The sequence below is a fragment of the Salmo salar genome, chromosome ssa11 (assembly GCF_905237065.1).
Source record: "Salmo salar chromosome ssa11, Ssal_v3.1, whole genome shotgun sequence".
NCBI lineage: Eukaryota > Metazoa > Chordata > Actinopteri > Salmoniformes > Salmonidae > Salmo > Salmo salar.
The window spans coordinates 95,130,365-95,157,921 of NC_059452.1; the positions used below are offsets into that span (position 1 = coordinate 95,130,365).

The 27,557-nt window shown below is 41.6% G+C and overlaps 1 protein-coding gene across 4 annotated transcripts; it reads right to left on the reverse strand.

Moving 5' to 3' along the window:
• Positions 1–1,473: 1,473 nt before the first annotated feature.
• Positions 1,474–19,474, reverse strand: LOC106563695 (fibroblast growth factor 13). Of its 4 annotated transcripts, XM_014129503.2 has the most exons (6): positions 19,271–19,474; positions 15,400–15,523; positions 7,388–7,498; positions 6,816–6,919; positions 4,439–4,637; positions 1,474–3,194 (listed from the first exon to the last, which is right to left on the reverse strand). In XM_014129503.2, the coding sequence occupies exons 1-6, from the start codon at positions 19,280–19,282 to the stop codon at positions 3,052–3,054; spliced, it is 693 nt and encodes a 230-aa protein (XP_013984978.1). In that variant the 5' UTR covers positions 19,283–19,474; the 3' UTR covers positions 1,474–3,051. The 4 variants fall into 4 exon arrangements, with proteins under 4 accessions (XP_013984978.1, XP_013984979.1, XP_013984980.1 ...); XM_014129504.2 differs by lacking the exon at positions 15,400–15,523 and having other exon boundaries at positions 19,271–19,472; XM_014129505.2 differs by lacking the exons at positions 15,400–15,523; positions 19,271–19,474 and adding an exon at positions 10,599–10,674.
• Positions 19,475–27,557: the final 8,083 nt, after the last annotated feature.

Sequence of the window (27,557 nt, forward strand, 5' to 3'; positions counted from 1 at the left end):
CAAAACATTAGATTATGTCAGCAGAGTACCCAGCCAGAAATAATCAGACACCCATTTTTCAAGCTAGCATATAATGTCACAAAAAACAAAACCACAGCTAAATGCAGCACTAACCTTTGATGATCTTTATCAGATGACACGCCTAGGACATTATGTTATACAATACATGCATGTTTTGTTCAATCAGGTTCATATTTATATCAAAAAACAGCTTTTTACATTAGCATGTGACGTTCAGAACTAGCATTCCCACCGAACACTTCCGGTGAATTTACTAAATTACTCACGATAAACGTTCACAAAAAACATAACAATTATTTTAAGAATTATAGATACAGAACTCCTTTGTGCAATCGAGGTGTCCGATTTTAAAATAGCTTTTCGGTGAAAGCACATTTTGCAATATTCTGAGTAGATAGCCCAGCCATCACGGCTAGCTATTTAGACACCCAGCAAGTTTAGCACTCACCAAACTCCGATTTACTATTAGAAAAGTTTGATTACCTTTGGTGTTCTTCGTCAGAATGCACTCCCAGGACTGCTACTTCAATAACAAATGTTGGTTTGGTTCAAAATAATCCATAGTTATATCCAAATAGCGGCGTTTTGATCGTGCGTTCAAGACACTATCCAAGGGTGACGAAGGGTTACGCGCCCGACGCGTTTCGTGACAAAGAAATTCTAAATATTCCATTACCGTACTTCGAAGCATGTCAACCGGTGTTTAAAATCAATTGTTATGCCATTTTTCTCGTAAAAAAGCGATAATATTCCGACCGAGAGTGGTTGTTTTCATTCAAAGAGAGAGAAAGTAAACATGGAGTCGACTCGTGCACGAGCCTCAGTCTCATAGTACTCTGACCGGCCACTATCCAAACGCGCTAATGTTTTTCAGCCAGGGCCTGCAAAGCCACGATTCAGCTTTTTGCCGCCTTCTGAGAGCCCATCGGAGCCGTAGGAAGTGTCACGTAACAGCAGAGATCCCCTGTTTTGGATAGAGATAATCAAGAAGGCCAAGAAATGGTCAGACAGGGTACTTCCTGTGCAGAATCTTCTCAGGTTTTGGCCTGCCAAATGAGTTCTGTTATACTCACAGACACCATTCAAACAGTTTTAGAAACTTTGGAGTGTTTTCTATCCAAAGCTAATAATTATATGCATATTCTAGTTTCTGGGCAGGAGTAATAATCAGATTAAATCGGGTACATTTTTTATCCGGCCGTGAAAATACTGCCCCCTATCCATAACAGGTTAAAATACAAAACGGGTCCTGGATCAGCACTCCTACTCTGAGATGCTTTGTGAATGAGTATAGGCCCATTTCCCTTGGGATTAATTGATGATGATCTAGCTATTCCATCCATATGATGGTGTTGATGATGGTGGATTAATTAATAACCCTTTCATGCACGGGGTGGAGCCAATATCAACAGGTGGGAAAGAAGGACAAAAATAAAGCACAATTTAACAAAATTTGTATTTCCTTAAAAACATTTTATTCAGTGCATTTTCGTTAGAACAACAAATAACCTACTGCAAGAAGGTACCAGATTAAAAGTGTATCTGTGCTCTGTGGATCATTCACTTGTAGTCTGGTATAGACTGGAGCACAGGGTCAAAAACAGGTAGATAATAAGCATAGTAGACCTACAGTACATCATGCTGCTATTTCCCAGAGGTCCACAGTCTCCCATGCAATAATAGTGTCAATCAATCAATCAATCAAAATGATAGACATAAGCATATATTCGCTCCAGGAGGAAAAAACAATGCAGGAGAATACAAACAATCATTTAATCTGTAAGAGCCCTCAATTTCACTAATAATCCCCATTTGATGGTAAAATAAAAAAATCAAGGATTATGTTATTATCCTTTCACACACACGCAAACAAATGACTGAATACATCTAAATACCATATGAAATGTTGTTTATAGTTTATGTCAAAGGAGCCTACTAATGACACAATACTGTAAAAGGGCTGACATAAGTTTTTAAACAACTACTCGGTTTCTCTATTTTATTATTAAAACAAGTTGCTGTAGACCACACATTGTCCGTGTCCGATCACCCGTCGCCTCCTTGTGTTGTAACTAGTAGACTGATTGGGTATGCGAAAATAGAACGTTTCATAGTATGACACATTTTGAAAATGGAGTATGTTTTAAATGCCAGGATGTCATGCTACTGAGGAAGAGATTTGTCTTTTTAGACTCACGTGTGTTTGACAACATATCAGCTGATAATCAAAAAAGGGGGATGGGTTGTACCAAAACGAATGAATGTCGGAAAACAACGCAATTGTGCATTAGATGATGCATTCTCAGTATGGGTGAGCCTAGTATGTTGATATTTGTTGCTTACTGCATAAATGTTTACTAAACAGTACGTTCTAAATAGTTTGTAGTACGATTAGTACACACTACACAGTTTGTAGTACGATTAGTACACACTACACAGTGTGCAGTTTTAGTAGTAGGTAAGACAGATTTAGGGCATGGCCTATGCTTGTGATTCGATTTCTTTCTTTCTTTGCCTTGAGTAAAACTAGAGAAACACGCTTGACTCTTTGGTACACAGGAACAAATGATCGCAGTCAGTATAGCTGGCAAGCAATTTATATGGTAGACGAGGCAGAAGGCTTGCAGATATGTACACCTTGGACTCAAACACACAAAAAAGCTTTTTTTAGGCGGCATGAAAGCAACAGTTGATGGACCACATAAATACTGACCAGTAACTCTCCCTCTCAAGACCTTCAGAGAGATATACATTGGTAATACACTACATATGCTCAAGAATACAAGGAAGAATATAAATTCCAGACCAGCAAAATGGCTTAGGCTTTTCGTATCGAAGTTCATAGCAAAGTTGACCCGCAGAAGCTCGCTCATGGATTTATTTAATTGATGATGTCATAGTCTGTCACAGTGGTTTCAGTACACACTAAGCTAAGCTAATTTGCTTCCTCTCCACCTGTTCAGTTTGATGAGGATCAGTTGAGTCTGCTTACAGTGAGAACTACCCTCTGCCTGACGCTGACCACCACAGCTATGTGGACTGCTCGTTCTGGCTCAGTGTCTTCCCTCCTCCGTTCAGCAGGGCTGACGCACTACGGCTCTTAGTGGGAGTACCGCTGCCGGAGCGGGAGAACTCGGTCAGATCATGGAGAGAGGGTTCCCTGTACATGGCAACTGGAAGACAATAGGGTATCAGGTTTGGTAAAGATCTGTATTGTGCAGAGCCTTTGACAACATGATATTCTTCTGTAAAATGCAACGATATACTAGGGGGAGTCTTTCTAACAAGGCCCTTAACTCCAACAGTTACCCCAACAACCTTCAACACACACACACAGAGAGTAAGACCCACTCACAGCCTCTCAGAGTAAAGGCGTCAGCATGCTTCCATTCGGCTCCCTTAAAAGACATTAGCTTGAAAAATAAGAAAAAAAGTGTCAATAGTACTGTTTGTGTCACGTCTGCTCCCGCTCTTCCTCCCCCTGGCGCTCTAGGACGCCAGGATCCCCAGCATTACGCACTCAAGCCACACCTGCCTTCCCCCCGTCATGCGCATCAGCGATCATTGAACTCACGTGGACTCAATTACTTGTGTCATTACCTTCCCTATATCTGTCTGTTCCCAAGCTCTGTTCCCGGCTTCGGAATTAATTGTCTCATGTCCTTGTTACCCGTGTTCCGACGCTGTTCCTGTCTTGTTTCCTTGTCTGTTCCCGAATAAATGTCTGACTCCCCGTACCTGCTTCTCCTGTCCGGCGTCGGCCCTTACAGTTTGTCCATTTTGAGACGCCATAGCCAGTATACACTTCCTCATAATAGTCTGAATTAAGATAACTCAAGAAATCTGCTATGTAAATTGCTGTCATTAATTGCCGTTTTTGCCGAGGAGATCTTAGTCGTGCAATTTTACATCTAAGATTTTTGCTGCAGTATTTGTCAATGAAAAATGTGCATGAATAAATGATTTGTCTCTTGTTGAATGACAACAGACGTTATTGAAGAATCCCTACTGTTGACCAATCACCGACGAAGGGGCGTAGACTTCAGCTACCGACTTTGGCTTGTCTCCAGAAAAATGTTTATGTGCTCGAACAGCCCCCAAAAAAGTCCAAAACAAACAAAAACTTCACAAAATGTCATCATAATATATGCACAAACCCTTCCAAACTGTTTTGGCTTGGAAGCATGTGGACGCCTTAGAGCGGGGATGGGCAACTCCGAGGGCCTGATTGGTGTCACACTGTTTCTCCATCCCTAGCAAACACAGCTGATTAATCAAATGTCATTCTAAACTGAAGATCATGATTTGGTGATTATTGGAGTCAGGTGTGTTAGCTGGAGCTGGGGCAAAGCTGTCACAAATCAGGCCCTCGAGGACTGGAATTGCCCACCCCTGCCTTAGAGTAAGACCCACTCACCTTTCAGTGGCTTGGGGATGAAGTGGCCTGATGGTTTATTCTTCTTCACATGGTTCCCTTTCATGATGACTCCCTCTTTATTGAGGCCAAGGTACCAGGCCCTGCCCGACTGCTGCTGTCTGTAGAGCATGGAGGAGTAGGTCACGTAGTAGTTCTCAAACACTGACTCCTTGAACTTACACTCCGGGGTGAAGTGTTCCTAAAGAGGGAGACAGAGAGGCGATAAAGACGGGAGTGTGAATGTGAGAGAAATAAAGAGAGAAGAAACAGAAAGGGATAGAAAGAGAGGGAGAGAAAGAAAGAAAGCTTCACTTAGTTTCAGCCATTTCACTCTCACCAAGGCTATCCATTCATATCAAATGTCCAAAGTGAAGTGAATGAGGACAGAAGGGATGGACTAACTACCTGGCATGAAGCACTACCAGAATCTGTCCAGAGCAGTACAGAAGGCTGAACTAAAAGTTGGGACCAATTCCATTTCTATGGCTGGGAACCTTTGACGTGCACAGCTTACAAATCAGCATAGGCCTGCCCCAAAGTGCCCAGTTGCTAAACAGCATAGGCCTGCCCCAAAGTGCCCAGCTGCTAAACAGCATAGGCCTGCCCCAAAGTGCCCAGCTGCAAAACAGCATAGGCCTGCCCCAAAGTGCCCAGCTGCTAAACAGCATAGGCCTGCCCCAAAGTGCCCAGCTGCTAAACAGCATAGGCCTGCCCCAAAGTGCCCAGCTGCTAAACAGCATAGGCCTGCCCCAAAGTGCCCAGCTGCTAAACAGCATAGGCCTGCTCCAAAGTGCCCAGCTGCTAAACAGCATAGGCCTGCTCCAAAGTGCCCAGCTGCTAAACAGCATAGGCCTGCTCCAAAGTGCCCAGCTGCTAAACAGCATAGGCCTGCTCCAAAGTGCCCAGCTGCTAAACAGCATAGGCCTGCTCCAAAGTGCCCAGCTGCTAATCTACAGTAAGAGATCCCTTACAACTGGTTGCTTTCAGAATTGAGTTGTGAAAACCTCAGTTGACTGATGAGCTGAATGAAACTCGCTTGCCATACTGTGTGAACAGGCCTATGATGGGAATGTCAGACTATAGGAGCCACCATGAGCCATCCATCAGTCTTACAGCTTGCTCATCCATCACTCTAACAGCTCAGATTGTTGTGGCGAGCTGATTACTTTTCACCTGAACAGTTTGAAAACACAGACTCATTCAATTGCCAGACAAAGGTCAAAGGTCAATACTTTAATTGGCAAAGATCGATACAAAACCTCATTCTGCAAGAGACACCAATGTCTATGGTGATAATACACACACCCAATCACACACTCACTCGCTCGCTCGCACACACACACACACACACACACACACACACACACACACACACACACACACACACACACACACACACACACACACACACACACATCCAATCACACGCACGCACACATGCACACAGGCTAGGCTTTAGGCAACTTAGCTAAATAAACAGAATGAATCTAAATACACTGTCTAACATTCAGCCCATGCTGTATTTTTCCATCCAGATTGCTAAATGACCTCACCAGAGCTGAAACAATCCAAACTTCAAAGAGCATTTCCATACTCATGTGTCTCCATGGTAACTTCCAACTCCCCAGAAAACAAACCAGCCCTCTCGTAAAGATGGCCCCCAGGTTACCAATGGGGACATAAACAGAGGGACAAGATCGCTATTACAAGTTAAAATCACAATGTGGTGGCCACTACCACACTCACAACAGCAACTACTGCACAACTACTGACCTTAGTCATCACTCCAGTCACTTTGGTTTTCACACCAACAACTGATGCTTAAATATAATTAACATGGCAGATAAGGTGACCTTCAACGTAGTCAATTAGCTCAGTAACACAGGTAGTAGTATACTTAAGCAAAAAGGCATCTCAGGGGTTTGTGGTATAGGGCCAATATACCACGGCTAAGGGCTGTTCTTAGGCAAGACACAACGCTGTATATTGCCCCAATACCACAAACTCCCGAGGTGCCTTATTGCTACTATAAACTGGTTACCAATTAGAGCAGTAAAAATAATTGTTTTGTCATACCGTGGTATACTATCTGATATAGCACAGCTGTCAGCCAATCAGCATTCAGGGCTCAAACCACCATGTTTATAATGTGATATACACCCTGCCACATGGAAGCCTAACTAGGGAAGTGTGTAGGAGACCCAAAGGAGTCGGTAGTTAGCCTAGCAGTTAAGAGTGTTTGGCCAGTAAGCGAAAGGTTGCTGGTTTGAATCCCCGAGCCGACTAGGTGAATAATCTGTCGATGTGCCCTTGAGCAAGGCACTTCACCCTGGATAAGAGTTTCTGCTAAATGACTAAAATGTAAAGTGAGACTCACCGAAGTGTAGAGGAAGCCGTCGTTGTTCATGGCTAGGTAGAGCTTGGTCTGAACCCCCTGGATGGCCACCACTCGCAGCCCAACAGGAATGAGGTTGAACACAGCTGCAATGTGGATGTGGAATACAAAAGAGAGGGTAGGTAGTACACTTTTAGAAAACAGGGTTCTTCTGTTGTCCCCATATGTAGACAGGTAGAACCCTTTTTGGTTCCATGTAGAACTCTTTTGGGTTCCATGAAGAACACTCTGTGTAAAGGGTTCTACATGGAACTCAAAAGGGTTCTACCTGGAACCAAAAGCGTTCTACCTGGAACCAAAAAGGGTTCTTCAAAGGGTTCTCCTATGGGGACAGCCAAAGAACCCTTTTAGGTTCTAGATAGCACCTTTTTTATGCGTGTAGACAGTATAAGAGAAACATACTACTGGAGATGTAATAGCGAACATAGAGCTACAGAAAACATTGAGCAAAAGAGCTGAAGTCGACTATTCTCTCTTCTTGAATTCTATATCACAATAATCTGAAATCTGAACGAATTCAAGGCAAAAACACAGTCAAAAACACATAGTCCTACCATAGCTGTTGTCTTCGTCCTTGGTTCCATCGATGGTTCCATCAGCCTGCATCTGAAGGCAGAAGCCTGTGCGGCTGTACAGCCTCGTCACTATCCCCTTGAGCTGGGGTTCTGTGGAGACAACAGGGCAGAATGTGAGAACAGGAGGAGAGCGACGAGAGAAGAAGAGAGGAGATATTGGACATATACCAAGTCTATAGTCCAATTATACTAGCTAGTTTACTACTGCTTCACACACAGTCAGTAGTAAACTACCCAGGGAACCTGAGGCAGCCCACAGACATCACACTGTGGCACAAACCCTAAACAGTGTGATGGGTACCTGGGATAGTGGTGGCTGGCCATGCAATATCAAGCTCATTCATCGTTTCAAAAACAGGTGATCTAGCTGTCTGGATACTGTACACTGACACTGTACTTTGAATGTCATTCTTGTTAAGATGATAATATCATGCACAACAGAAGCCTGAATATGTTGTGCACTTTTCAGATGGTGACAGTGTCTTAAGTGTTAGAGTGAGGTAATTCATTGATGAGTGTATGGACTTGCAGGATCACGACAGGTTGATGGATAGATAGTCAAATAATGTATTTCTTATACTATACCATCAGAATTTGGACAGAGGTGCCATTACACTGAGGTCTTCACATTTAAAATGGGAGAGGATGGAAGTGTTCGTGGTGTTCGAATTGTTGGTGGTGATGATGATTATGATGATGACAGTTCTTGTGTTATGTCGAGAAATCACACTCAAGAGCACACCTGGTCGACTTATTCTCTTCCGTTTCTTAGAGCCAAAGAGTTTGACGCGTGAGAACACGTTCAGCTTGCTCGGTTTCTCACAGGGTCCCCTGTCCCCTGCTTTGCAAATATTCGGACTGCTTGCGCAGCGGCAGGCATTCGCCTTCTCCCGCTCCCGCTCCCTCTTTTGCCGAATGAGGGAGCTGGCGATCGCAGCGGCCATCGCCAGTTTGGCGGTTTAGTGATGGCAAAACGTCCCAGAAGAAAATTCTATACTCACCACTCACCAAATAATGAATATTATCCAATGAAATCTAAGCAGTATTGTTTTTATGTAAACCAAATAATCCATTATATCCTTAAAGTGCGTAACATAGTCATTATAGTTTTATTGTCACAGCTGGAGAAAAAAAAAGATTCTGGATATTCCGAGCAGACAAACCTCCCACTGACAAACACTGGTTTAATCAACGTTGTTTCCACGTCAATTCAATGCCAATTCAATGCAATTGCGTTGAACCAACATGGAATAGACGTTGAATTGACGTCTGTGCCCAATGGGCTCGTGCGCCTTCAGCTGTGAATCAACAGCTAGTCTCTCCAATTTATACATTCGATTTGTTGTTGATCACTGCAGCTTCTCATGCGTGCACACCCGCTGTGATGTATCCATCCACCCTCCGTGAGAAAAATCCAGTCCTCAAAATGCTTTTCAATCAATGAAACAACTCTTGTCATAGTTGTGTGTGCCATTAATGCAGCAACCGCAAGCAATCCTCTCCTCAGGTTTGGAGCCAATGCCACATAACCTACAGTATGACTTACAGTAAAGGCTGATAGAGCCACGTGGTATAACACTCATATGTTAGGCTATGGCGAAAGAGAGGGAGAGAGAGAGGGAGCGAGAGGGGGAGCGAGAGGGGGAGGTCTTGCCTCATTTTGGTGCAGAGATTCCGCTACTATTCCTTCCACCTCTCCATCTCTGCGATATGAATTGCGGCATAGGAGTCTGAACAAAATACATTAGGAAAACTGCGGGCGCTTTCTGCAGGCATATTCCTAACTGAATATCGGCATGTGACAGGCAAGACATGAGACGCTGATGCAAAACACAGAAAGAAAACGTCGCATCATATAAATCCAGGGAGAACAGAAGATCACTGATAGCACCCTATGGTCTCATGGCAAAATAATCAGGGGAGGGAGGTGTTCCTAGATTAGTGCTTTCTGCTAAAACGAACTTGTTTTTCGGCAGATTAAGCTCATTCAGCTCCCCTGTCGCCTCTCCAATAGGGCTGCGGCCATGTGAAGTGAATCTGCATAATAGCCTATACTTTCGAGAGGCTTAAATTGGTGCTTTCCGAAGCGCCGAGAACATAAGCTCGGACTCAAGACTTTGGTGGGGGTCTTCATCTTGGGGTAACATCTGTCTGTTGCCTCTCTTGAGTCAGGCAACAACCACATCTGTCATCAGATTGAAATGCATTGAAGTTTTGTTGTGGTGTCGGATTTGGCGGCATTTAGGCCTATCCTAAATTGAATTAACCTTTCATCCAATATAATAAAATAAGAAGAGTACAAATAAAAAGGCAATAACAACAATAACGTCAACGACATTAACAATAACAAAAAGTTGATTTGAGTATAATTTGCCCTAAAAAATAAATGAAAGTTGATAGGGGATCAATGAGTGACGACTCCTAGTTTTATTTTGATAAATAATTAAAGCATAAGCAATACTATTTGTGATTGAAACTGAATGTGAAATAAACATTTACCCATAGATTATTAGAACCGTTTTAGTATTTGGCTATATAATTCCAGAAAATCATAGGTCTGGGTTGCTTCATTCGTGCTATAAATCTCGTTGTTTTGATTATCAGTATCCTTTCCTTTGGTATTCAATTGCCCTCTCTCTTTGGCCCTTTGCTGAAGATATTGGCCAGATAATATTTTCAATTGCGCCACCTGCATTTCATAAAGAATCACTCACACATTACTAAAAATTCTTGCAATCTCTTGTCAACAGTTAAAATAACAACCGCACAAACAACAACAAGAACTAAACTTTGAACATATCCATTTTGTTTACATAAAATATCGCAGGAAAGCAAACAAATGTATCACTCATAACGTCAGCACCTTGGACAGGGAGAGTCACTTATAACTTCAGCACCTTGGACAGCGCAAAAGTACACTTCTATTTCTGTGAAACACCTATTAAATTATATTCGACAGGGAATGTCACGACATCAGCTCTTTGGACCGTAACCTTTAAGATCAGCACCGGGTTGGGGGGACTACTTCAATCCATGCTTACAGGAGCATTAGGCGAGTAGGCTTGACCTAATATTTGATTGAATTGACCTGGGCCTCCTTCCAAAACCAAACGCCTTTTTTTGTACTTTATTTTGAAAACATAAAGATTAGTCTATCTTTCAATAATAAAATGTATTTAAATGAGCGCACCTGATGTTGATCTCCGGAGAGGGAAAGTCATGCTTCGCGGAGCCAAGGAGGAGCTCTTTGTTAATGTTTTAGCTCTTCCGATATGCACAGTGAAAGGGGAGAGGACTTTTCGAAGTTTAAACGGAGAATTCTCAAAGGCATTCCATCCATTAAATCCGTGCACGTGGTTGTGATAGGAGATCATTATAACGCATTAGTGGAAGGCCATTATGTCTTCAGGAATGCTCATTAATGATTTATCCCAAGGCATCGCTGATCGGCCAAAACCGTCCATTACTGGGCCACTGTAGACTACGCTGGTGTGCGGGAAGATAAGGGAACCCCTTTACAAACATCAAATGGCCTATAATGGCTTAGAAGTCTATCCATTGTTATGGCAAATGTTCATTTTATTCACCCTGGCGTTAAAAGTACTGTAAATGGCGAATGTTATGGACTGTGACATTGATGTCTTCATGGCTGAATTGATAAACATGCAATAGACCGCAGGTCTCCATTACATACAATTCTCCTACAACATTAGTAAAACAGGCAAGGAAAGAAAACGGAATCAAAGCAATCCCCCACCCTTAAAGATTTGATCAGCAGCTAATAAGATAGTGAAGTAATAAAGAAGAGTGTTCCTAGGCCTCCTGCGCTGGACGGTTCTATTAGCTTCCATCCTGTTACGACCCAAAATAATCTGTTTAGACATGAAGATGCTTGTCATCATGGTGAATCATAACGGGTTTGCATTAGAGAAATTATCTAAATAAAATTAGCTTTTCAAGAATTAGATTAAAATCAGTCCTAATTAGTCCAGGGAGAAGGCTATTTAGTATATAAATGACAATCTATATGACGCAGGCATATTATGACCCTGTCTATTATTAGGTAACGTTCTAAAGACTAACTGACCACTCTTACAAACATAAACATTTCCACAGTCATTGGGAAAAGCTTCAAGGTAGAAACAATAGTCAGCTTCCAGAAACAATTTCCCATAATCTCATCTCAGGGCAGGGGCATTCTTTTCCAATCCAATTCCAATCCTTTAGTCTACATATTGTATTTGCAAGGTAGGATATATCAGGGACACTATGTTATGTGCAGCATGAGCATCACAAACTGATAGTAACTTCTCTCTGTTGAGTTGTCACTCTTTATACTTGAATACTCTCCAGTAGATGGAGCCAAATGAAAGTTAAATAGGACTGACCTCTACCTCTCCCTCATAAAGTGGCTCAGAGTAGGAGAACTGATCAAGGATCAGTTTTGCCTTTCTGATTAAGATTATATGGACAGGGGGAATCTGATCCTAGAAGCACCCCGACTCTGAGACCCTTTATGAATACAGGCTTAGAGCTCTGAGAAGCTTTATGAATACAGGCCCAGAGCTCTGAGAAGCTTTATGAATACAGGCTTAGAGCTCTGAGAAGCTTTATGAATACGGGCTTAGAGCTCTGAGACGCTTTATGAATACGGGCTTAGAGCTCTGAGACGCTTTATGAATACGGGCTTAGAGCTCTGAGAAGCTTTATGAATACAGGCTTAGAGCTCTGAGACGCTTTATGAATACAGGCTTAGAGCTCTGAGAAGCTTTATGAATACAGGCTTAGAGCTCTGAGAAGCTTTATGAATACAGGCTTAGAGCTCTGAGAAGCTTTATGAATACAGGCTTAGAGCTCTGAGAAGCTTTATGAATACAGGCTTAGAGCTCTGAGAAGCTTTATGAATACAGGCTTAGAGCTCTGTGGCGCTTTATGAATACAGGCTTAGAGCTCTGAGAAGCTTTATGAATACAGGCTTAGAGCTCTGAGAAGCTTTATGAATACAGGCTTAGAGCTCTGAGACGCTTTATGAATACAGGCTTACTTAGAGCTCTGAGACGCTTTATGAATACAGGCTTAGAGCTCTGAGGCGCTTTATGAATACAGGCTTAGAGCTCTGAGAAGCTTTATGAATACAGGCTTAGAGCTCTGAGACGCTTTATGAATACAGGCTTAGAGCTCTGAGACGCTTTATGAATACAGGCTTAGAGCTCTGAGACGCTTTATGAATACAGGCCTAGAGCTCTGAGACGCTTTATGAATACAGGCTTAGAGCTCTGAGACGCTTTATGAATACAGGCTTAGAGCTCTGAGAAGCTTTATGAATACAGGCCCAGAGCTCTGAGGCGCTTTATGAATACAGGCTTAGAGCTCTGAGACGCTTTATGAATACAGGCTTAGAGCTCTGAGAAGCTTTATGAATACAGGCTTAGAGCTCTGAGGCGCTTTATGAATACAGGCTTAGAGCTCTGAGAAGCTTTATGAATACAGGCTTAGAGCTCTGAGACGCTTTATGAATACAGGCTTAGAGCTCTGAGACGCTTTATGAATACAGGCTTAGAGCTCTGAGGCGCTTTATGAATACGGGCCCAGAGCTCTGAGGCGCTTTATGAATACGGGCCCAGAGCTCTGAGGCGCTTTATGAATACAGGCTTAGAGCTCTGAGAAGCTTTATGAATACGGGCCCAGAGCTCTGAGAAGCTTTATGAATACGGGCCCAGAGCTCTGAGAAGCTTTATGAATACGGGCCCAGAGCTCTGAGGCGCTTTATGAATACAGACCCAGACCTCTGAGAAGCTTTATGAATACGGGCCCAGAGCTCTGAGAAGCTTTATGAATACGGGCCCAGAGCTCTGAAGGCGCTTTATGAATACAGGCTTAGAGCTCTGAGACGCTTTATGAATACGAACCCAGAGCTCTGAGACGCTTTATGAATACCGGCTTAGAGCTCTGAGACGCTTTATGAATACGGGCCCAGAGCTCTGAGACGCTTTATGAATACGGGCCCAGAGCTCTGAAGGCGCTTTATGAATACAGGCTTAGAGCTCTGAGACGCTTTATGAATACAGGCTTAGAGCTCTGAGACGCTTTATGAATACAGGCTTAGAGCTCTGAGAAGCTTTATGAATATGGGCCCAGAGCTCTGAGACGCTTTATGAATACGGGCTTAGAGCTCTGAGAAGCTTTATGAATACAGGCTTAGAGCTCTGAGACGCTTTATGAATATGGGCTTAGAGCTCTGTGGCGCTTTATGAATATGGGCTTAGAGCTCTGTGGCGCTTTATGAATACAGGCTTAGAGCTCTGAGAAGCTTTATGAATACAGGCTTAGAGCTCGGAGACGCTTTATGAATATGGGCTTAGAGCTCTGTGGCGCTTTATGAATACAGGCTTAGAGCTCTGAGACGCTTTATGAATACAGGCTTAGAGCTCTGAGAAGCTTTATGAATACAGGCCCAGAGCTCTGAGAAGCTTTATGAATACAGGCTTAGAGCTCTGAGACGCTTTATGAATACAGGCTTAGAGCTCTGAGAAGCTTTATGAATACAGGCTTAGAGCTCTGAGAAGCTTTATGTATACAGGCTTAGAGCTCTGAGAAGCTTTATGAATACAGGCTTAGAGCTCTGAGACGCTTTTTGAATACAGGCTTAGAGCTCTGAGACGCTTTATGAATACAGGCTTAGAGCTCTGAGGCGCTTTATGAATACAGGCTTAGAGCTCTGAGGCGCTTTATGAATACGGGCCCAGAGCTCTGAGGCGCTTTATGAATACGGGCCCAGAGCTCTGAGGCGCTTTATGAATACAGGCTTAGAGCTCTGAGAAGCTTTATGAATACGGGCCCAGAGCTCTGAGAAGCTTTATGAATACGGGCCCAGAGCTCTGAGAAGCTTTATGAATACAGGCTTAGAGCTCTGAGACGCTTTATGAATATGGGCTTAGAGCTCTGTGGCGCTTTATGAATATGGGCTTAGAGCTCTGTGGCGCTTTATGAATACAGGCTTAGAGCTCTGAGAAGCTTTATGAATACAGGCTTAGAGCTCTGAGACGCTTTATGAATATGGGCTTAGAGCTCTGTGGCGCTTTATGAATACAGGCTTAGAGCTCTGAGACGCTTTATGAATATGGGCCCAGAGCTCTGAGAAGCTTTATGAATATGGGCCCAGAGCTCTGAGAAGCTTTATGAATACGGCCCAGAGCTCTGAGGCGCTTTATGAATACAGGCTTAGAGCTCTGAGACGCTTTATGAATACGGGCCCAGAGCTCTGAGACGCTTTAGGAATATGGGCCCAGAGCTCTGAGACGCTTTAGGAATACGGGCCCAGAGCTCTGCACACATTCATAAAATGTGGTACAAGACATCATCCCTTAGTACTTCTCCCATGAAGGAAAAAAGCATGGAAGGTTTACGGTGCTGCATCCAGCACCATTGAGACACGGACATGCAGAAGAGAGACACCGACTCAGTTGTGAAATCCAAGGTGATTGTTGTGAAGCACTCAGGGGCAGAAGGAATCACAATCAAATCTGTTCTGGATGTTGGCAGTTTGTTGTGTCTAGCGAGGGTCATCATCACATCAATAAAATTATCATCATCATTATCATCATCATCAGAAGCATATCTTTTTTTGTGTGGAGTGCAGATTGTGAATGCAGTTGTGGTAGAATCTTTGTGTTTGCAACATTCAGAATCAGATCCATTTATGAAAGATTCAATCAAATACTGTACATGGCAATACTTATGTTCACAGCCCATTCAGCTATATTGCACAAGTGCACACATGCATGTAAGAGTGATAAAACTGAGTAATGTACTCTGTATACTGCAGTATACGGGGGGGGCATGCAGGCTGGGGGGGGGGGGGGATTCCAATGCTGTGAAAGGGGACATAATAATCCTGGTGAATGACATCAACATGTCATTCAAAGGAAAAACCCAAAGCCCTATATCAAAAACCCAAACCAGATGCAAACATAACCTTTTTGTTGACAAACCTTCAGGAGAGATTTCTCTTCCCATTCGGATGGCTTTCTTCAATCGACAGCAGAAGATTTTGTAACACGTATTATGGCAGGGGGACTCAATAATCACCACATCCACAGATGAGAAGCTAGAGTCCTGCAGCAACAGAACATAATCCAGTGTACTTAAGGCGACATCTCGCGCTGTGGTTATAGTAAAACCTACCATAAAGTTAGTAGGAGTTAGATTGTGCACTACCAATACACATACTGTACACACAGTGAGAAACTGACACATTATTGATGTCTATAAGCCTCTCACCGGAGACAGCAGAATATCCTGCAAGATAAAGGAACAACACCAATATTAATTATCTCTTGCCTGAGCATCTTTCTTCTGAATGTAATGTACACCACTTGGACTGCAACATGTGACGTGGCACTGCCAGTACTGAGGATGAGTGAGTATGCTGCCAAGACATGTGTCGATGGGGCTCCTGTCATGTGAAAGTTTACTAGCAGGTCCTGTGGTGAAGGACATTGGACAGAGGGGTTTTAGTACAAATGGTGGGTGGCCCAAAATGTAATTTAAATGTCCTCAATAAAAGCCTTCTTGATTTATCTCATACCTTTTGCTTTGTCTTTGAGATACAGTGCCTTCGGGAAAGTATTCAGACCCATTGCCTTTTTCCACATTTGGTTCGGTTACAGCCTTATTCTAAAATTTATTAAAATGTTTTTTCCCTCATCAACCTACACACAATAACCCATAATGACAAAGCAAAAACAGGATTTTAGACATTATTGCTCATTTATAAAATATGAAGTCTCACATTTCCATAAGTATTCAGACCCTTTACTCAGTACTTTGTTGAAGCACATTTAGCAGCGTATTAGGGGAGTTCCTCCCATTCTTCTCTGCAGATCCTCTCAAAATCTGTCAGGTTGGATGGGGATCGTCACTGCACGGCTATTTTCAGGTCACTCAAGGTCATTCAGAGACTTGTCCCGAAGCCACTCCTGCTTTGTCTTGGCTGTGTGCTTAGGGTCGTTGTCCTGTTGGAAGGTGAACCTTCGCCCCAGTCTTATAGTCCTGAGTGCTCTGGAGCAGGTTTTCATCAAGGATCTCCCTGTACTTTGCTCTGTTCATCTTTACCTCGATCCTGACTAGTCTCCCAGTCCTTTCCGCTGAAAAAGATCCCCACAACGTGATGCTGCCACCACCATGCTTCACTGTAGGGATTGTGCCAAGTTTCATCCAGAAGTGAGACTTCGCATTCAGGCCAAAGAGTTCAATCTCTTTTTTTTCCATGGTCTGAGGGTCTTTAGGTGCCTTTTGGCAATCTCCAAGCGGGCTGTCATGTGCCTTTCACTTGGCTTCCGTCTGGCCACTCTACCATGAAGGCCTGATTGGTGGAGTGCTGCAGAGATGGTTGTCCTTCTGGAAGGTTCTCCCACCTCCACAGAGGAACTCTAGAGCTCTGTCAGAGTGACCACTGGGTTCTTGGTCACCTCCCTGACAAAGGCCCTTCTCCCCTGATTGCTCAGTTTGGCCGGGGGGCCAGTTCTAGGAAGAGTCTTGGTGGTTCCAAACTTCTTCCATTTAAGAATGATGGAGGCCACTGTGTTCTTGGGGAACTTCAATGCTGCATAACTTTTTTGGTACACTTCCTCAGATCTGTGCCACGACACAATCCTGTCTCGGAGCTCTACGGAACAATTCCTTCGACCTCATGGCTTGGTTTTAGCTCTGACATGCACTGTCAACTGTGGGACCTTATATAGACAGGTGTGTGCCTTTCCACATCATGTCCAATCAATTGAATTTACCACAAGTGGACTCCAAGTTGTAGAAACATCTCAAGGATGATCAATGGAAACAGGATGCACCTGAGCTCAATTTCAAGTCTCATATCAAAGGGTCTGAATACTTATGTAAATAAGGTATCAGTTTAAAAAAAATATATATATACACATTTGAAAAAATGTTTTAAAAAAAAACTGTTTTTGCTTTGTCATTATAGGGTACTGTGTTTAGATTGCTGAGGATGTGTTTTTATATAACATATTTTAGAATAAGGCTGTAAACTAACAAAATGTGGAAAAAGTCTGAATACTTTCCGCAGGCACTGTAAATGATCAGTTGGCATATATGAAAAAGGTGAAACTGTATCAATCAGAAAGAAAAATGTGTGTAGTTAAGTTATGGTAAGGTACTTTATCCCCAGCTATCTACACTTTAATGCAGATGATAAGCTGATAGGATGGCTATGTTAGTGTCCACACATGATCAGTGGGCGTTGAGAGACAGCGGTTTTGCAGCCCTAGGGCCGGCTGTGGCTATGGTCAGAGATAGACCCCCATCTGCCGCCTAACAATCTAGAATAAGGTAGTTTGTACTGTCAATTAATTTAGGAAAAAATAACCTGCCAGTCACTTGTTTTCATGTCTACAGCATAGAACAGGGCATTAAACAACAATTCATATGGAACAAAAATACAAAAACATTTGTTTATGCAAGATGTTTGAGTCTGACACAGAAAAACAATACCCCTTTGACAGTCTGTCTGGAATGTCCAATATGGCTGTTGAGCTGAAACATTACCACAGATACCTAAACGTTACTTTCCTCTAAGGAAAAGGCAATTAAAAGTTCCATCATCTCAACTTATACATCCTCATGTTTATCAACCTTTCTGTGGCTTTATCTGCACTTTATTTAACCTCCTTAATTCACATGATTTAATAAACTTTAATTAGTTTGTGTCTACACCAACTTAATCTGCTCCATAGTCTAAAAATTCAAGATCCTTTGGGGTCCTTAGAAATTGGCTAAATGACATCTAACCTTTTACCAGAGAGAGAGGGGGAGAGAGAGAGAAAGAGTGAAAGAGGGAGAGAGAGAAAGAGAGTGAGAGAGAGAGAGAGAGAGAGCGCTGTTTTGTTGCATTCTTACTGGATAACGGTTTTGATTTACCCTGAGTCTGAATAGCTACAATTACCTCGAGTCTCTGAGGTGCCTGCAGTGCCCACCATGATTAAATATGTATTTTTAATTACATTTAGCCTATTATTAAAAGTTATGGCAATGTAATCTGATGGCATTATGTGCTTTTATTGTCCTAATTTCCTGAAATCATATGAATGCTATGAATGAACTTTTTTTTTCTTCTAATGTATAAATGTGAGGTTATTATGAGAGCTCGCTGTACTCCCTGTAGTGAAACCAGTGAGAGCTCGCTGTACTCCCTGTAGTGAAACCAGTGAGAGCTCGCTGTACTCCCTGTAGTGAAACCAGTGAGAGCTCGCTGTACTCCCTGTGGTGAAACCAGTGAGAGCTCGCTGTACTCCCTGTGGTGAAACCAGTGAGAGCTCACTGTACTCCCTGTAGTGAAACCAGTGAGAGCTCACTGTACTCCCTGTAGTGAAACCAGTGAGAGCTCACTGTACTCCCTGTAGTGAAACCAGTGAGAGCTCACTGTACTCCCTGTAGTGAAACCAGTGAGAGCTTGCGGTCTATTTTCTCTTCTGTTTCTTGTCTGTTATGGCACTTACAGTTGGCATAACAGACTGGGTGTCTCTCTCTCGTTTCACGCCCATACGGTCATATTCTCGCCACTGCTAAAATCCATGCACAGTGAATATTCTGTTTAGCCTACACTGTTCACATTTTTATTCAGTCGTTTCCCCCTGTTATTTGTATAATTGTATGACTGTGTTTAGATAGCCTTATTAATAGTCAAAACCGTTGTGATATTCAATTATTGATGAGGGGACTGAATTAGTCTAATTAAAAGATAATTAACCGACATTATGTTAACCCCCTAAATTTCAGTTAAAGTGACGTATAAAGCGTTCCAAAAAGCTACATAAATTCTGTAATTTAAGTAGGCTACTTACTCACCTCTGGTTGCATGTTCCTTTTCCTCTTTTGTCACTTGTTTTTCCGTTTTCGGGCTCATGGAGATAGAGCCCTGTCTTGGGTTTGGAAATCCCACAATGAAACTTCAACTCAGCAGAACAACGCCACGCTAGTTCTCTTTCGAAATAGCAGATTCCATAAAGCGGTTCCAGTTAAGAAATCATCAGCTGGGGATCTGTGGAACAAAAACACAAAGGCTAGTCTATTTGACCGTAGGCTAGTCCTACTGGTCGTTTAGCCTAAAGAAAGCTGCTGACTTGATTTGTTGAGAGCGGTCATTTGGAAAACATAATTAAGTCTACCATTTGAATTCAGTGTCCAATAAAATAATCTTAAACAATATATTTTCAGCATTGTTATAAACAACATAAAACAGTTTGATAGCATACTCTCAGATTCCACACCACCACGTTTTTGAAAGCAAAACTGCCATAACAGAGAGAATCAGACACACACAAATTGGTATAATTAGCTAGGTTTCCATCCAATTGGCGACAGATTTTTATGCGAATATTCAGACATATGCATAAAGAAATATGCGCATTTCGCCACAAGTGGTGTGTTTCCACCAAACTGGCTTGCTGCGGAAACAAATCAGTGAGCGATGACATAGTGCACACTAAATTTACTTTTTCGCTACGTTTTCATGAACCTAATAAAAATCTAAAGTTCAATGTTCAACTTTTGTCTTGGCAGATGAGCTCTAGCCAACAGTTTGCCAATACAGTGCTGGCAGGCTGTGCGGGTAGGCTAGTGTACAAGATGAGATGATTATGGATATCCTACTTGAATATTGTATGTGCATGTATATTACTGTAAATATTGATCACATTCCCTGTCTATGATCATATATTTTGATACATTGAATGTTATACATTTTTTTAACCTCCTGTTCCAGGAAGTGATGTCACTGAGTACTGCCCCTATATATAGGACATTCCACGCCCACCTGGGACATGGATGCTTGATGAAGATCTAAGATTCGAAACGCTGTAAATAAATATCACATGGGCGCATGAGAAGCAGTGTGCGGCGTTTTCCATGAGTTTGCCTACAACTCCAGCGGAAAGTACCTGGATGTGCGTATGTTCTTCAGTTTTTGTACATCATTGTGGATAAGAGCATCATTTTATTTGTCAAAAGACAGACAAACATTGATCATGTCTCCAGAACAAGACCCTCAGATATTTATTGGAAAGGAGCATCAAGTTCATCACGGCATGTTCACCACCCTGGAAGTCAATACATTTATTAGCCTAATAAACTGCGTTGTTTCCCGATTCGTAGTGGGACGACCACACGCCCTATCATCGTGTGACTACAAATGTACTAAAATATGTTTATTATATCAATATTAGCGCATAAAGGCCTTTCCACCGCCATCTCTCGCATAATGAATTGCATTGACACAAAGATCCCACCATCTCGAACAAACAAATTATATGTTGGCATTTATAAAATTGCACCAAACGTTTTTCTTCTATATGGTATGGCTTAAAAACTGTTAACGTGGTTATTTGCTAGGTTTCCATCCAATTGACGACAGATTTTCATGCGACTATTCTAAAACCTTCAGAAAAACAATATGCACATTTCCCCACACATGTTCCATCAAATTGACTTGTTGCAGGTATTAAAGTCTGTGCGTGATGACATTGTGCACATAAAATAACGCTTGCGGTTAAATGCCCATGTATCGAAGTTCACTGGGTTTCCATCCCATTTTCAACTCAACTGATGGGTTCGTCACTAAAAATGTAGAGTTTTTTTTAGCCAATGTGCCCACTCTGGTCTTGCGCTCTTGCCAACTGCTCCGATACAGTGAGGGTAGGTTACCTACAAGAGCGAGATTATTTTCATTTGTCAAACGACCGCCAAGCATCGATCATCACGTCACGAGAATAAAAAAACAAATATATTTATTAAAGCAGTACCAACCTCACCGTGCACATTCACCACCCAGTGAAGTTCATCGTCATTTATTTAATCTGGAGCCTAATAAACTGCATGTTTTTCGGAGTAGTAGTGGGAGGACCACAAAATATAATCGCGTGACTCCAAATGTACTTCTATATGATGGTTTTTATATCAAAATGTACACAAATAACGCCTCTGCCACGCAACAACACAGGTTCGGGACCTGCAAGTCCATGGAGAACGTTATCGGGGACTCAATCATTTAAATCATCTGAAATGCAATAAATAGTCCCTGTAGTTGCATTATTTCTCCCAATACAGGCATCAGCATAACCAACATAATCATCATCATTATCAGAATCACCTTTGTCATACTTCTTAGGTTGTTGTGATCAAAGAGATCCTATTAAATTACGATTCTAATTCCCAATTCTATGGATGTGATTATCACGACTATCAATGCTTACGTAATCAAAAGTATTTAGTGGTAGGCCTACATGGAACATTTTATTCTGTTAGTCTTGGCTTTCTTTTCTGCCGTGATCGTTATGGCTTTCTGAGTTCCATTTAGTTCTTATACTAATGAACTAATCAAAGGTACAGTCTAATTGGCTCAAAGCCTAACGACAGCCTACAAGATTTAGGGCAGAGTAGATTGATGGAGTTTTATATATCTGTTAGAAGTAAAAGCTTGCCTGCTGTTGACAGCCAGTTGCTTCTGGCACAAGGCCAACTGACAGTGCCTACTACTCTGTGGAAGTTAAAAGAAACTCCCCTCAAACTATATATATATATTTTTTATTAGTCCATTGATGATAGTCACATTGTTTTGCTTGTCAGCAGTCAAGTTTTAGAGATAATGGACTTTCAAGGAGCAAAGTGTTGTCTGTGATACATTTGACATTCTGTTAGCTGAGTAAAATTACAGTGCAGTATTCAGACCTCTTCACTTTTTCCATTTTGTTACCTTACAGCCTTATTCAAAAATTGATTAAATCGTTTTTTCCCCCTCAATCTACACACAATACTTCATAATGACAAAGCAAAAACAGGCTTCGACATTTTTGCAAATGTATTAAATATAAAAACCGGAAATATCACATTTACCTACAGTACCAGTCAAAAGTTGACACACCTACTCATTCAAGGGTTTTTCTTTATTTTTACTATTTTCTACATTGTAGAATAATGGGGACGAAATCAAAACTATGAAATAACACATGGAATCATGTAAACAATAAACGTGTTAAACAAATCAAAATATATTTTATATTCTTCTAAGTAGCCACCCTTTGCCTTGATGACCGCTTTGCCCCCACTTGGCATTCTCTCAACCAGCTTCACCTGGAATGCTTTACCAACAGTCTTGAAGGAGTATCCACATATGTTGAGCACTTGTTGGCTGCTTTTCCTTCACTCTGCGGTCCAACTCATCCCAAACCTTCTCAATTAGGTTGAGGTTGGGTGATTTAAGGCCAGATCATCTGATGCAGCACTCCATCACTCTTCTTGGTCAAATAGCCCTTACACAGCCTGGAGGTGTGTTGAGTCATTGTCCTGATGAAAAACAAATGATAGTCCCATCCCACTAAGCGCAAACCAGATGGAATGGCATATTGCTGCAGAATGCTGTGGTAGCCATAAATCCCAAACATTGTCACCAGCAAAGCACCCTCACACCTCTTCCTCCATGTTTCACGGTGGGAACCACACATGCGGAAATAATCCGTTCACCTACTCTGCGTCTCACAAAGAACCAAAAATCTCCAATTTGGACTTATCAGACCAAAGGACAGGTTTCCACTGGTCTAATGTCCATTGCTTGTGTTTCTTTGCCCAAATAAGTCTCTTATTATTATTAGTGTCCTTTAGTAGTGGTTTCTTTGCAGCAATTCGTCCATAAAGGCCTGATTCACACATTCTCATCTGAACAGTTGATGTTGAGATGTGTCTGTTACTTGAACCCTGAAGCATTTATTTGGGCTAATCTGCGGTGCAGTTAACTCTAATGAACTTATCCTCTGCAGCAGAGGTAACTCTGGGTTTTCCTTTCTTGTGGTGGTCCTCATGAGAGCCAGTTTCATCATAGCACTTAATGTTTTTTGTGACTGCACTTGAAGAAACTTTCAAAGTTCTTAATTCTCCACATTGACTGACCTTTGCCTTAAAGTAATGAGAGACTGTCATTACTCTTGGCTTATTTGAGCTGTTCTTGCCATAATATGGATTTGATCTTTTACCAAATAGGGCTATCTTCTGTATACCACCACTACCTTGTCACATCTCAACTGATTGGCTCAAACGCATTAAGAAGGAAAGAAATTCCACAAATTAACTTTTAACAAGGCACACCTGTTAATTGAAATGCATGACAGGTGATGCTCATGAAGCTCGTTGAGAAAATGCCAAGAGTGTGCGAAGGGTGGCTACTTCGAAAAATCTCAAATTCAACCCGATTCAGGAAACTAGGCGTATGTCGCAAGTCACGACTTCACAGGAGAGTTGTTTGAATGTAAAATAAATATTTTTCTTCAAAATGCATTTTTTTGGCAGAAATGCCTTCTTGAACATGTGAGCTTTCATGTGCCTTAATAACAAACTTGTATGCCATCTGTAAATATGAATACATTTGTTAAATTGCGAGCCTTGTTGGTTAAGCCACATAAAGACAGCAACCTCCCCACTAGCCATGACTGGCTGAGATAATGAGTGGGCTGGACATGCAGAGAGATGAGTTCGGATTGGCCTGTCATATAGAAGACTTTTGTCTATTTGAGCTCGTCAGTCTGTGTTTGTAATCCTGTTGAACATGTCTTTAAAAAAATGTTTAGCTGCATAAGTGTTGCTCTCCACTTTCTGGAGGATTACATTTTGCAATCAGTGGCATTGGAGTTTGATAGCAAAAGAGATGGGAAAACACCTGTTTCCGGATTACGTCTTCTAACTAAGAGCATTTGTGGCATAAATCCACATGCCACATGCCACGTCCATCATGCATGATGATGTATATGGGTAAAATATTCTAGCTAGCTACATTTTCAGATATTACACATTTCTAATTTTAACAGAAAGTGGTTTCATTTCAAGCTAAAGTGTACTGTTAGCTAGCGTTAGCTGGCTGGCTCCCTAGCTAAAGTTAGGTGTCTGGCTCGTTAGCTAACGTGACGTGGATGTGTGTGATCTTACATGTTGTTTACCTAGATAGGTTAATTGTTTACCTAGGTATGTTATGTTTACCTAGGTATGTTATGTTATCAAGAGGTAAACAAATCATCGGCCAGAGCGTCAAGTGTGCGCTCTGAATGCAAGGATATGGGTGGGGCTAAAGCTTAAGAGGGTATGAACGATACTGAATGGGTGTAGACGAAGAGCTCTCTCAGTGAAACACTAAAATTAAATTTTCTCAAATGTTTACCAACTTTCAAAGCAGAATTACTTTCTCATTGTTCCTCAAATGCAGTGTATGATATACCATTTTGTAGCTCTACTTCTATCCAATGTAAAAAACACTTCATAAGACCAGATCCAGGTTGTGAGTCACAAATACAAAATATATTTAGATTTAACACATTTTTTGGTTACCACATGATTCCATATGTGTTATTTTGTAGTTTTGATGCCTTCACTATTATTCTACAACGTAAAATTTTGTAAAAATAAAGAAAACCCCTTGAAGTAGGTGTGTCTAAACTTTTGACTGGTACTGTAAGTATTCAGACCCTTTACTCAGTACTTTGTTGAAGCACCTTTGGCAGCGATTACAGCCTCGTCTTGGGGGCTACAAGCTTGGTACACCTGTATTTGGGGAGTTTCTCCCATTCTTCTCTGCAGATCCTCACAAACTCTATCAGGTTGGATGGGGAGTGTCGCTGCACAGCTATTTTCAGGTCTCTCCAGAGATGTTAGGTCGGGTTCAAGTCTGGCATCTAGCTGGGCGACTCAAGGACATTGAGAGACTTGTCCCGAATCAAGTCATGTGATGTCTTGGCTGTGTGCTTAGGGGTCATTGTCCTGTTGGTAGGTGAACCTTTGCCCCAGTCTGAGGTGCTGAGTGCTCTGGAGAAGGTTTTCATCAAGGATCTCTCCTTTCTTTGCTCCCTTCATCTTTCCCTCGATGCTGACTACTCTCCCAGTCCCTGCCGCTGAAAAACATTCCCACAGCATGATGCTGCTACCACCATGCTTCACAGTAGGGATGCTGCCAAGTTTCCTCCAGACGTGACACTTGGCATTCAGACCAAAGAGTTAAATCTTGGTTTCATCAGACCAGAGAATCTTGTTTCTCATGGTCAGAGTTCTTTGGGTGCCTTTTGGCAAACTCCAAGAGGGGTGTTGTGCCTTTTACTGAGGAGTGGCTTCCGTCTGGCCACTCTACCATATAGGCCTGATTGGTGGAGTGCTGCAAAGATGGTTGTCCTTCTGGAAGTTTCTCCCATCTACACAGAGGAACTCTATAGCTCTGCTAGAGTGACCATCGGGTTCTTGGTCACCTCCCTGACCAATGCCCTTCTCCCCCGATTGCTCAGTTTGACCGGGTGGCCAGCTCTAGGAAGACTCTTGGTGGTTCCAAACTTCTTCCATTTAAGAATGTTGGAGGCCATCGTGTTCTTGGGGATCTTCAATGTTATAGATATTTTTTGTTAACCTTCCCCAGATCTGTGCCTTGACACAATCCTGTCTCAGAGCTCTACGGCCCATTCCTTTGACCTTATGGCTTGGTTTTTGCTCTGACATGCACTGTCAACTGTGGGACCTTATATAGACAGGTGTGTGCCTTTCCAAATCATGTCCAATCAACTGAATTTACCACAGGTGGACTCCAAGTTGTAGAAACATCTCAAGGATGATCAATGGAAACAGGATGCACCTGAGCTCAATTTTGAGTCTCATAGCAAAGTGTTTAAATACTTATGTAAATAAGGTATTTCTGTTTATTTTTATACACTTGCAAACATTTATTAAAACCTGTTTTCACTTTGTCATTATGGGGTATTGTGTGTAGATTATTGAGGAAAAATGCTTATTTAATCAATTTTAGAATAAGGCTGTAACATAACAAAATGCGGAACAAGTGAAGGGGTCTGAATACTTTCCAAATGCATTGTACGTAGTGGTTTAGGACATTGTAATGAAATATAGGCCTAATGCTTTTGTTGTGTTTGATTAAAACTCCCAATAGTTTTGATGTACATATTTTGTCTTGACGCTTTCACACTGCCTTTACTGCTGGTAGAGTTGGGATTATAAAAAAACTGTAATCAGTTACTTTACCAGTAAAAATATTGTAATCAGATTAGATAGTTTTGAAAAACAAGATGATTGCTTATTGATTTACTTTTAAATGATTTGGCAGGTGCTCCTTTAAGATAGGCCTATGAGAAGTACGGTATTTGTGAAAGCAAAAGATTACCTAGGCTATCCACAATTGACATTTTTGTTATTAAATAGCATCAAGATTAAAGTATCTTTTCAATGTTAAGTGTTTTATTTTGTAAGTGCAAGGGAAACATTATTCATAATTGACACAATGAGTTTTCTTGTTCCCTTCCGGTGTAGCTCTGGGGTGAATTTACACTAAACTTATTCTACAAAAACAGAAAAACAAAGTTCCGACTCAAGAGGGCCAAGCTTTCATAAACAGGAACCAAATGAATATTTAATCTCGCCATTGTCATTGCCAAGCCACAGTTATTTCTGTGTGAACAAGTCATTGCTGTGTGTATCATTGCTTGAATACAGCATTATCTGTGATCAATTTTAATTCTGTTAGCTGTGTAAAACTACAAAATGGTTTAGGACACTGTAATGAAATATATATAGGCCTAATGCTTTTGTTTATGTTTGATTAATATTCCCAATAGTTTTGATGTACTATGTTTTGTCCTGATGCTTTCACACTTCCTTTACTACTGGCAGGGTTGGGGATTATAAAAAACTGTAATCAGTTACTTTACCAGCATAACTATTGTAATCAGATTACAGATACTTTTGAAAAACTAGATTACTACTTGGATTACTTTTAAATTCAGAAAGGATGTTTGCCTAAAAAATACATTATGACACTTTTCTGTTTTCTCAATAACATTCAATTCAGCATTGAAAATAGGTGCAAGTTTAAGTTTGTTCCAATCTAAGTGAGTCTGACTATAAATCAGAGACCACTATGATGACACACCAAATGCCTTTGATGGACCCTTTTTGTCTTCTTCCTCATAAGGGGAAAGTAATCCAAAAATAATTTAAAGCAATCAGAATGCGTTACTGAGTTTGGGCAATCCAAAAGTTACGTTAATGATTACAATTTTAGACATGTAATTAGTACCTGTAACGGATTACATTTAGAAAGTAACTT